At 41.6% G+C, this 12,485-nt stretch overlaps 1 protein-coding gene across 3 annotated transcripts in view; it reads left to right on the plus strand.

Moving 5' to 3' along the window:
• The window catches only part of hsd11b2 (hydroxysteroid 11-beta dehydrogenase 2), a 54,111-nt gene extending 41,878 nt beyond the window's left edge, over positions 1 to 12,233 (plus strand). For 2 of the 3 annotated variants that reach the window (XM_033036241.1, XM_033036238.1), the window contains exons 3-5: positions 100 to 285; positions 1,916 to 2,053; positions 9,989 to 12,233. In XM_033036241.1, the coding sequence (XP_032892132.1) occupies positions 100 to 285; positions 1,916 to 2,053; positions 9,989 to 10,326 (662 nt within the window). In that variant the 3' untranslated portion in view covers positions 10,327 to 12,233. The remainder of the gene's footprint in view (positions 1 to 99; positions 286 to 1,915; positions 2,054 to 9,988) is intronic. The other variant, XM_033036240.1, reaches the window with a different exon arrangement.
• Positions 12,234 to 12,485: the final 252 nt, after the last annotated feature.

Below are 12,485 nucleotides of genomic sequence, written 5' to 3' on the forward strand. Positions count from 1 at the left end.
CACCACCCTCTGACTAACGAAATTCCTCCTCATCTCCTTCCTAACGGTATGTGCCACAGAGCCTCACTAAAGAGATATCTACTTTTTCTTTTGCCTCAGGTTTATGGGGATTGGTCAACAATGCTGGCAAGTGCTTCAATGTTAGTGATGCCGAGCTCTCCGCCATGTCCAGCTATAGAGACTGTATGGAAATCAACTTCTTTGGCGCAGTGGAACTCACAAAGGGCTTCCTTCCATTGATACGTAAAACAAAAGGAAGAATTGTGAATGTTTCCAGTCCAGTGGGTATGTTGAACAAGCTATATTGTCCATTCAGAGAGTTAGACAACAAAGCATGTTTTTTAGAATACTTGAGCGAAACACAGAGTGCTGGAATAACTCAGTGAGTCAGGCAACATCTATAGATGCACGGAGTTCCACTATTTGTATGAACTCGGTATCACCTATCCCACAACCAACAATGGACCATTGTGGGTTCCACATTTCCTTGAATATTGTTGCTTTCTGCATATCTTCCATTAATTTGTCCTAAGTACCATCTATATCTCTCGTTCCGCTTTCCCTTGACTCAGCCTGATGAAGGGTTACGACCTGAAACGTCACCTATTCCTTTTCTCCAGATATACAGCCTGACCCGCTGAGTTACTCCAGGTTTTTGTGTCTGCCTTTGGTTTAAACCAGCATCTGCAGTTCCTCCCTACACATCTATGGAGGGAATGGACAGGCGATGTTTTGGGTTGGGACCCTTCTTCAAATGGACTCCAGCATGTTGTGTTTTGCTCAAGATTTAAGCATCTGCAATTCCTTGTGTCTCTGCTTAGAAATACCTGTTGGGCAAAAAGGGCTTTGTTTTCTGTGATTCTGTCTATCCTCTTCTTCCATTTACAAGCAGTGTCTGACCATCCTCTGGCTCCATGCTGCATACCAGTAAAGAGTACTTCCTGGGACTCTCTCAAACTCACTGGGGTGTATCTGTGGGCAGATACATAAGGAATGCATCATAGCATGGTTTGGGAACAGTTCCATCCAACGCCTGCAAGAAATTGCAGAGGGATGTGGACAAAGCCCAGACCATCACTCCTGCCTTCTACCCATAACCTCTGACACCTATACTAATCAAAATCCTATATATCTCTGGCTTCATTGTAATCATGTATAATCTTTCCGCTGACTGGAAAAGTTTTCACTGTACCTCAGTACACGTGACAATAATAAACTAAACTAACCAGGAAGGTGAATCCTTTGAATAGCCTTGGTACATAACTTTAACTTTAAAAAAAAAAACATTTTCTCCGTGTTTCATGGAGTTTCTGCCAAGCTAATTCAGTACTTCAGATTCTGAGGAACCCTACTGGTGTGTAATTGGTATTGCATGGGCCAGTGTGCTAATCTAACAATGTTGGCTTGTACATTCTTAAAACATTGGCTCCAACCAGTCATGGCCTCCATATACCGCCTCCAGTGCACTGATCCATGGAATGACCCAGACAGTTATTTATGTATAAAAACAATAGTCTCTGCTGTCCTATTCCAGATGAAAGTAAAATACTAAAATTGTCCAAAATGCCCAATAGCACAGTACGGTGAAATTGTATTTTCCAACAACTCCTTATGCAGTGTATAGGAAGTAACTGTAGATGCTGCTTTATACAAAAGATGTACACAAGTGGATGGAGTAACTCAGTGGGTCAGCCAGCATCTCTGGAGAAAAGGAATGGGTGACATTTTGTCCCAAATCAGAATGATGAAGGGTTTTAACCCAAAATATCACCTATTCCTTCTCTCCAGAGATGCTGCCTGACCCGCTGAGTTACTCCAGCATTTTGTGTTTATCCTTAAGCAATGTATTGCATTCCATTCTGTGTAATTATTAATAAAGATTTAACCAAGCTTTTTGCTATCCTTGTATCTGCAGGAGAGTTCCCGTTACCGTATTTATCAGCATATGCAGCTTCAAAAGCCGCACTCACTTTATTCACAAATATTCTGCGCTTGGAGCTCAGTAGCTGGGGAGTGAAAGTCTGCACCATACTGCCGGGATTCTATAAAACAGGTAGGTATTATTAGGTTCAAGCGGTGAAAGGTTCTTTGCATTCTTTGACTTGTTTGTACATCTATCAACTGCCGCTCTGGGACCATCGATGATCTGAAAGACCAAGATGTAGACATGAGGAACTGCAGGTGCTGGTTTACAAAAAAAGGCACAAGCTGCTGGAGTACTCAGTGGGTCAGGCAGCATCGCTGGAGATCAAGGATAGGTGACGTTTTGGGTCAGGACGTCAGTCTGAAGAAGCGTCAGACCTAAACATAAACCAAAACGCCACATCTTCAATTACTTACTGCAAAAAACCTATTCATCAAGGTTTGACACAAAGTACTGCAGTAATTCAGCGCGTCGGGCAGCATCTCTGGAGTAAAAGGATGGGTGACATTTCGGGTCAGGACCCTTCTACAGACTTTTTTCTCCAGAGATGCAGCCTGACCTGCTGAGTTACTCCAGCACTTTGTGTCTTTTGTCCAAAAGGCCAAGTTTTGTTTTATGAGTATGTGGAGAGGATATTGCCACTCGTGGGAGAGTCTAGGTCTAGAGACCTTACCCTCAGAATGTAAGGATGTACTTTTAGAAAGGAGATGAGAAGGAGTTTCTTTAGTCAGAGGGTGATGAATCTGTGGAATTAATTGCCACAGATTTTTGATTAGGGGTCATGGGGTGAAGGCAAGAGAATGGGGTTGAGAGGAAAAGATAGATCAGCCATGATTGAATGGTGGAGTAGACTTGATGGGCCAAATGGCCTTATTCTGCTCCTAAAACTTATGAACATGAACTTAGAAAGAACATATTAAAAAGAGTATTTAAGGCATTGAATAAATATGGATAAACACACTCTGATATTGCTAAAACTACGGCAAAGTTGGCAAAGAAACGGAAGTCTAGGGTCATACTTAGTTGGTGAAAGTTTGATGTGGAGATTATGGGAGGAAGTGCTTGAGAAACTATTGGCAGTCCTCGAACTGTTTGAATGAACATTCTTGGTGCCAAGATGCCTTGCAGCTGCCACCCTGGCCTTGCTTTATTTGGCAGGAGAATCGATGGCAAGTGGCAAAATAAACCAATGTTAAAAACAGCAGGAGGGATGGGAGACATTTCTTCAAATCAGTAAAGGTTGTGGTCTGGAATATACTGCCTGGTTTCAGCTGTAACTTTTAAAAGGGATTTGGATAAATCCACAAAGCAATATTTTGCAATGCTCTGCAGATGGGGGAAGAAGGTGGTGATGCCTCTTCATAAGACACCAAGGGAGAATGGACTCCTGTGCTTTTAAGACTTTAGTGAATGGTCCTTCCAACTACCTTCACCTAAGAAAGCTTTTAAAAATCTTTCTTTTTGCAGCTCACAGTGAATTCTGTGGGAGGGGGTTAAGCTCAAGAAAAAACCCTTCAATTTCCTCATCAATCCAACAAGTAATATTAATTCAGCGGGTGAGGCAGCATCTCCGGAGAGAAGGAATGGGCAACATTTCGTGTCGAGGCCCTACTTCAGACTCCAGAGATGCTGCCTCACCCACTGAGTTACTCTGGCATTTTGTGTCCACCTTTGATTTAAACCAGCATCTGCAGTTCTTTCTTACACAAGTAATATTGATTTCTCTAACTTCAAGTAATTCTTGCATCCTCTCTCTCTCTCTCTCTCTCTCTCTCTCTGTTCCTCCACCACCCTAGTCGTCGTGTTAGTTTCACTGTTATCCTGTTAAGTTTCATTGTCTGTATAACTCATTATCACCTAGCTCACAGCCAACAATGGACCATTGTGGGCTCCACCTTTCCTTCATAATATAATAATATAATAAATCCTTTATTTCGAACAGACTAAAAAATAAAATGCAAGTATACAAAACAGGATACAAAAAAACAAAAACAAAAAAACAAGAATATTTATAAAGTGTCATAAACAAAATGCCTGACCCACTGAGTTACTCTGGCTTTTTGTGTCTATCTGGCTTTTTGTGTCTTTGGTTTAAACCAGCACCTGTGGTTTCTTCTTATACATCCAGAACATCACAGTTGTGTGTGATTCCTTGCAATCAACGCGTAGGACTCAACCCTCACCCCACCCACCCACTGTAACTGGTAACCTGTGATCCCTCAGACATTGGTCAGACCTCCTTTCCCAGAATTGTAGAGAGTCTGTATTGCAGTTTAATCTGGTCTAGTGATACAGCATGGAAACCGGCCCTTTGGCTCACGATTCCCACATCAATTATAAGCCAGACTGAAGATTCTAACTGTGTTTGCAAATCAATAGGTTACTGCTCTGGTGCATTCCACTCAGTCGTTTACCAATGCAGAACACTGGTCACTGTGAATCCTTAAGTGGAAGTCGTTTTGTTCTTACTGCATGGAATTCTGGATTTTTATCACAACTTTGGGATTATTGTTTGGCCACGGACCATTCATTTGCAAAGAGCTAATTTCATAACAAAGTCATGTTAGCAGCTGGAGATGCCTAGTGACTGCCTGCCTCAGAGTAATTCAGGACTACTACTTACTTGTCTGTGGGAAAGAACTGTTAGAGTCATAGTCATACAGCATGGAAAAAGGCCCTTCGGCCCAACTTGCCCACACTGGCCAACATGTCCCAGCTACACTAGTCCCGTCTGCCTGCGTTTGGCCCATATCCCTTAAAACCTGTTTATCCATGTACTTGTCTAATTGTTTCTTAAACGTTGAAATAGTCCCTGCCTCAACTACCTTCACTGGCAGCTTATTCCATACACCCACCACCCTTTGTGTGAAAAAGTTACCCATCAGATTCCTATTAAATCTTTTTCCCTTCACCTTAAACGTATGTCCTCAGGTAATAGATTCCCCTACTCTGGGCAAAAGACTGCGTCTACCTGATCTATACCTCTCACAATTTTATACACTTTTATAAGACCCACCCGTCATCCTCTTGCCCTCCAAGGAATAGAGTTTGAGCCTACTCAACCTCTCCCTATAGCTCAGACCCTCGAGTCTTGGCAACATCCTCGTAAACTGTTAAGACACACAGAAGACTTTACATTGTGTTGAATGAATTAAGTCTACAAGGAGAATCAATGTGCTATTTATTTTTTAGGCAGAATGCAAAAACAACTTTGATAATATAAAACTGCATACAAATAGGTAGTTTATTGACTGTACACTATCAGTAGGCACCATGACTGCCGAGGTTGCATTGCAGATGTTAGGATGGACATGGTGGGTTCAAAGATCCAGATGTACCAATAGAGTGAAGAACCTGTCAGAAAATGTCAACATTTGATTTTCAGTGAGTGGAAAATCTCTCCGCCCTTGTGTACTGACAAAAGGCAGCTTTGGCCCATGGTTGTCAATGATTTGCAGTAATCAATTATCAATCTTTTGCATTGGTGAAAGACAGGGTGCATCTCAAACAAACCCTAGGGTTATGGTTTGAGTGCAGGTAAATGGGACTAGGTGAGAGTAAGTGTTCGGCACGGACTAGAAGGGCCGAAATAGCCTGTTTCTGTGCTGTAATTGTTATATGGTTATACCTGCCATATAAACCTGCTGGTTTTGCGATCACATGGAATCAAACTGCAGGGAAACTGCCCTTCGGCCCAACTTGTCCACGCCGACCAAGATACCACCTCCGTTGGTCCCACCTGCCGTATCCCTCTAAACCTTTCCTATCCATGTCCCTGTCCAAATATCTTTTAAATGTTAACAAGTCATAGGAGCAGAATTAGAAGCCAAAGTACCCATTTGCACTTTATTTCATAAATTCACACAGTATCAATAAAGCAAGTAAATAATTACTCGGATAAACAAGGAACTGCAGATGCTGGTTTACAAAAGAAAAATACTCCAGGTGCTGGAGTAACTCAATCGGTCAGGCAACATCTGTGGAGGACATGGATAGGTGACATTTCGGGTCGGGTCCCTTCTTCAGATAGTAAATAAGCTTGATTACTACGCATTTTATTGTACAGTTGCTCTAAGAAGCAGTGACAAGTAGTAACGATTTTGTACACATCACCGCCAAAGATAGCTATGTAAAAATAGATCATGAAAAGAGCCAAAAGTTATGCGTTTTCATCAATCACAGGCACATCTTGTAATAATAATGCAAAATACTACAGAATTCTTCATCAAGGCAAACGGTTAGAAATAATTTCTCCTCCAGTACTTTTATTTCAGAGCCAGTAGCCGAGTCGAAGTCTGCTATTCTGGTTCAGATTCTAAGCCACATGGAGACTTCTTACTAATTTGTGCAATGTTCCTGTCCCACATTATTAGCAACTTAAAATAAAGTTGCAAATAAGTGTGTGTTTTGTTATCCCAGTCTTGGTTGTGGGCAAAGAGACCACTTTGTTGTTCACTTCAGAGTATTCCTCGGTATGTAAAGGGTGAGGCAGGAATGCCCAATCCCAACACTTACTAACCTTATGGTAAAAATACAGAGTTGCCCCTCAGGTTCCGAGTAAATCTTTCCCCCAATTAATGGCTTATTCTCTCATTGCTTGGCAAAAGCATTTTTTGCTCTTTCTCCAGCCTCGTAGTTAATATACTATACAAGAGAATGAGAGTTATGGTCAGAGGCTGTGCCATTTCCTTTGTGAAACTGATCACTGGGAGAGTTTGGTTAGTTCCCTGTGATGTTCTATCTCAAAATTCTGCGAATTCATTGTGGTAGCATTGGCTATACGGCTTTGACAGGAGGATATACATATAGCATTATGTATGGAGCTTAATGAGCCCTGTTGGAATTTTATACTTTTCCATTTGATCTTCTCTCATTTTTAAAACCTCTGAGGACAGGCCAAGCCGACTCACTCTCCCATTGTACGACAGTCCCACCTTCCCAAGAAGCAGTCCACAGTCCTTCTCTTGCATGTGTATCCTTGCTTGAGTAGGGAGACCATCACTGTGCACAATACCCCAGGTATAATTGCACTAATCCCAGTATAATTGCAGTCCCAATGAAAGGTCTTTGACCTGAAATGTTAGCTCTGTTCCTTTTCTCACAAATGCAGTCTGACCCGTTGAATGGTTTCCAGCTTTAAGACATCCATACTCTTGTAACATGGAGCCTTTTGTAATGAAGGCCAACCTTCCTGTGCTTTCTTGCTTCACCTTTATTTTTGCTTTTAGCGATTAGGTACAAGGACACCCAGGTCCCTTTGTACATCAACATTTCCCAAGCAATCAGTGTCTAAATAATACTTAACCCTTTTGTTTACCCTACTTCACATCCATTCATATTACTCTGAGGTATTCTAAAGGAGCCTTTGTGTTGGGGCATCGAGTATCTCGGTTGTAGCCTAAAAAGGAGCAGATAATGCTCCTCGTAACCCACCCAAATGTTATTGTTATATTTTAAACTTTCTTCTGTCAGAGCATCGGTAATGATTCATTTTACAGTATAAAGACATTGGATGTGGAGAGGATGAGAGGGAGACTCTAGGACTAGAGGTCATAGCCTCAGAATTAAAGGACATTCTTTTAGGAAGCTGAGGAGAAATTTATTTAGTCAGAGGGTGGTGAATCTGTGGAATTATTTGCCACAGAAGGCTGTGGAATCCAAGATTCCAGAATATTTTTAAGATTCTTGATTAGTACAGGTGTCAGAGATTATGGGGAGAAGGCAGGAGAATGGGGTTAGGAGGAAGAGATAGAGCAGCCATGATTGAGTGGCGTAGACTTGATGGGCCGAATGGCCTAATTCTACTCCTATTCCTTATGACTTATGACCTAAGACAACTGATTAGGTTATTGGAAGAAAGTCACTGAGCCTTTTTCCACCTCTGAATGTCGTTTGTGGCCTTTGGAATTTTTCAGTGAAAATGTCCACACAACATTTCTATTTGACTGTGGAGGGAAATAGACAGACTATGTTTGAGGTTGAAGCATTTCTTTAAGGCCTGCTGAGTTCCTCCAGCACTTTGTTTTCTGCTCAAGATTCCAGAATCTACTGTCTTAACCTACCTACCTAACCCCTGGTGGTTCAGCACTTGCCCTCCCATTCCCAATCTGACCTTTCTGTCCTGGGCCTCCTCCATTGTCAGAGTGAGGCCCAGCGCAAATTGGAGGAACAGCACCTCATATTTTGCTTGGGTAGTTTACACCCCAGCGGTATGAACATTGACTTCTCAAACGTCAGATAGGCCTTGCTTCCTCTCTCCATCTCCTTCCCCTTCCCAGTTCTCCCACTAGTCTTACTGTCTCCGCCTACTTTCTATCTTTGTCCCGCCCCCTCCCCTGACATCAGTCTGAAGAAGGGTCTCAACCTGAAACGTCGCCCATTCCTTGTCTCCAGAGTTGCTGCCTCACCTTCTGAGTTACTCCAGCATTTGGCACAGCGGTAGTTGCTGCCTCACAACAAAATGCAGCGCCAGAGACCCGGGTTCGATCCTGACTACGGGTGCTGTCTGTATGGAGTTTGTAAGTTCTCCCCGTGATCTGCGTGGGTCTTCTCCGAGATCTTCAGTTTCCACCCAAAAATGTACAGGTTTGTTGGCTTGATAAAAAAAATGTAAAATTGTCCAAGTTGGCGATATGCAGAGTACTGCCCTGCTGACTACAAAATTCAGAAGGTTTGTGTCTACCAGCATCTACTGTCTTGTGTCTTCACTTCTGCTTGTGTCCTGGTACTTGGCGTTCAGGGGAGGCAGATGATCTCGGTGAAGGTTCGGTGAGACGATGCAGTGATCTTGAAAGTACGATGTACTGGAAATGTAATGCACTAGCAGCAGAAAGGGTGGACTGTGAAACCAGTTACAGTGGTATAAACAAACAGATGGATGATGCAAAGGTTTGTGTCAGTGCCACACCCATGGCCTCCAACATCTATTATGATGGATCTCTATCTTCACTTGTATTTCCTGTCTACAATATTTATTGGAAAAGCTGCAAAACAACCATGAGCCAGGTTTCTCCGGCACTCCAGACCAAGCCAATGCCGCGACTGAAATCCTGAGGGAATTCTGGCATCAAGCTACGTCAGTCTCAGTACTCTCATTGCTTTGACAACAGAGCAGTTAGTGGGACTACTTCTTCTTGCGTATGGCGTGCACAGCCTAAAGTTGTAGGACAACTTGTTCTATTTGATCTTACTTGATTGTGCATGCCAGGTTGATTGCATTCGTCCAAATAGGGCGGACCACGTGAAGGTTGCAATCTTCCACCCCTTAGTGGGACTGCTGCCTCACAAATCCAATCCTGACCTCGGATGCTGTCTGTCTGGAGTCTGAATAATCTGCCTGATTATTCGGGAATAATAGAAATGTTATCCCTATTATAACAATAATTATTATAGGGATATCTATTATCCATTGTTATAATAGTTAACTGTGATAATAGTTGTAACATTATAACTGTTTATAGTTATTTATTGGCATTATTAGAATATATAAAACTATATAACATTGATATATGTATGACACAAAGGGTGGTACGGATATGGAATAAGCTGCTAGAGGAGATGGTTGAGGCAGGTACTATTAGAACATTTAAAAGCATTTGGAGAGGTACATGGATAGGATAGGTTTAGAGGGATATTGGCAGGTGGGATGTGTAGATAGGGCGTTAGTCGGCAATTGGAAAATTGGACCGAAAGGCCTGTTTCCACGCTGTATGACTCTTAACACTCTATACATGTGCTCCGGTTTCTTCCCACAGATGTGGGTTGCTAGGTTAATTGCCCCCGCTGCGTAGATGAGTGGTCGCATCTTGGGGGAGCTGAGGGGAAATTGTGGGGACATTAATAATAGGATTAGTGCAAGTGGTTGTTTGATGGTTGATGTGGACCACACGGCCTGTTTCTGCTCCGAGTGAAAATCGTAATTAATGGTGATACAGACGAGGAACCATCTTCCGTTATTTGTGCTGGCAAAAGGTGCCATGTGCTATCTGATGTAGTATTAAAGTGTACATTGCTTCGGTTGTTGGTTATGCTGTTCAGCTTTCATTGTGTCAATCCTTCTTTCAGCTCCGTCATATAACGCTGAGTACTGGGAAAACCAGGTCCACCACCTGATAAAAAACATTTCTACAGAACTGCTGCAGGACTATGGGGAAGAGTACATGCTGGAAACAAAGGACTTGTTCCTAGAGTACAACACCACCGCCAAAGAGGACTTTAGCCCCGTGATCGAGAGCATCACAGACGCTATCCTTTCATCAAATCCAAAACCAAGATATTACGCTGGAAAGGAGATCATCATTATGTACGTCTTCCTCTGTATTTTACCCACGTCATTAAGCGATTTAATCTTCAACAGGTTTTTCCTATTTAAGAAAGTCTTACCCAAAGCTTTACAAAAATAGACTGATGCGAGAAAAGCCCCAAAATGGACATTTTCATTCAAACAATCAGTTTTGATCGTTCTCAATATGTTGATTTGTTCATTTGATTGGAAGGTGCGGACGTTGTTGACTGAAAATGATGAGAAAGTGGATGGAGAGGACTAGAGTAATGGTCGCCTTTGTTTCTGATGGAGCAGATTGCCCGATCACAGGGAATCTCCACCTGCCTGGCAGTGTTTAAATCTCATTGCAATTGTTGGTAATGATGAAAATTACCAAGGACATGCTGCCAGGAGATTTTGTGCATAAAATGCTGGGAGCGGAAACATAGCAGGTTTCGAGTGTCTACAGGCCCAGTCAACACTTTCAATGACACAACACTCAATTGTTGGATATTATTGTACACTCTAAGGATGGGTTAGATGTACTGCATCCCATGGATTACTGCGGTGACAGGTTTAGGGTGGATGGGGTTAGAAAAGGTTCAACTCTAATGCTTTGTTGGCTGATCTACTTATGGCTGAGAGCAATTTCAAAAAAAGCATTCATAATTATGAAATCCAGTATGAATTCTAAAATTATTTATTGCACAACATTCTTATGGTGCAATCTAAATTACTAGGAAAGCCTGCAATGTTTTGGCAAGTTGTTTAAATCAGTCTGAAGAAGGGTCCCGACCCGAAACGTCACCAAACCATGTTCTCCAGGGATGCTGCTTGACCCGCTGAGTCAATGGTCTTTATTGTCACGTATGCACAGCACAGTGACATTCTTACGCACAGTCGCCACAATTTTGGCACTTTTTTTTTTTTAAAGGAAAAAAAAATACAGGAAACACAAACAGTCTAATGTGCAAAGTCCAGTCCATGTATTGGTCTAGTCCAATCCAGGTAAGTCTAGGTAAGCCCGACCCGACATCCCTCTCCTCTGCCAACTTCCTCTGTGTCCCGGAGGGCGCGTCCTGCAGCCGACCCAACCCAGACCTTCTCCTACTGGCCCACTCCTTGCATCCGTCACCTACAGTGGCTCCCTCTTCACTCCAGCACTTTGTGTCTTTTTTTTGTTTAAGTCTTTTGTCAACTTGATGATATCCTGATTTTGGAGGTGTTGACCTAAAGTCCTGAACTTCACAGTCTATAAACATGTTTTTGAATAGTTAGCATAATAGCTAATAATTATGTTTAGGTGTAACAGTTGTTGCATCTCCAAAGGTAAATAAATGGAGAATAAGACATAGGTAATATTTTTACAGATAATACTGAAGAGGGAATGTTCCTTTTATAATCCCAACCTATGCACATGCCTGCATTTTCAAAAGAACACCCATATTTAGACACAAATTGCATCAAAAAAGTCTAACTTTATGTACCATTGTTGCTTGACATCATTTATTGCCACATCTCTGATGAAGGAGGTTCAAGACTTTCTGCTACTCTTTTGAAATCGAAGCTTACTGGTATAAAATTAAATTAAACGTGGAATGTACAACAAAACATTATGGTGTGAAGAATGTATTGACTGTGGTGTTTTTATTATGTATACTGGCTATACATTATTTGTCATGTGTATATTGAACTGTAAACTTTTTTGTCATCTTATCAATGCCAAAGTTATGAATTTGTCATGAGTCACAATTTTAGCCCATGAAATAGTCACCACAGTGACTAACATTTCCAAGAGTTATTGATTCATAAATTGCATAATTATACTATGCCAGGGGAAGGGGGGTTAATGTTTCTTGATGGCAGTGACAAATCTTGCAGGAAAAGTTTAATGCCTTGACCTACAAACTCTGATTTATGAAAAATGTTCTGGGATAATTTTAGCAACTAGTACGGTACAATGACCTGTTCCGCCAAATTTATTATTAATGCTACTTTTGTATCTGTAAGGTACTTCAGAAATATAAATGAACCAATCCTTCATTTTAAAATATAGTGTTTGACTAATAATAGATTTGAGATGGAACCAAAAATGGTAAGGGCTCAAAGAGCATGAAATTGCAGAAAGCAAGAGCATGTAATACAGTTTAAATTTTGTTGATTATTTCTGTTTTAAAAAAAGAAACGTGTCATGCCATTTTATAGATGTCCTGCTTATTTTTGCTTCCCAGGATGGAAAATAATACCTTGCTTGTACCAACATGTAGGTCTATAATTCATAATGTTCTTTGTAATTGA

The sequence above is a fragment of the Amblyraja radiata genome, chromosome 17 (assembly GCF_010909765.2).
Source record: "Amblyraja radiata isolate CabotCenter1 chromosome 17, sAmbRad1.1.pri, whole genome shotgun sequence".
In the NCBI taxonomy this organism is placed as follows: Eukaryota; Metazoa; Chordata; class Chondrichthyes; order Rajiformes; family Rajidae; genus Amblyraja; species Amblyraja radiata.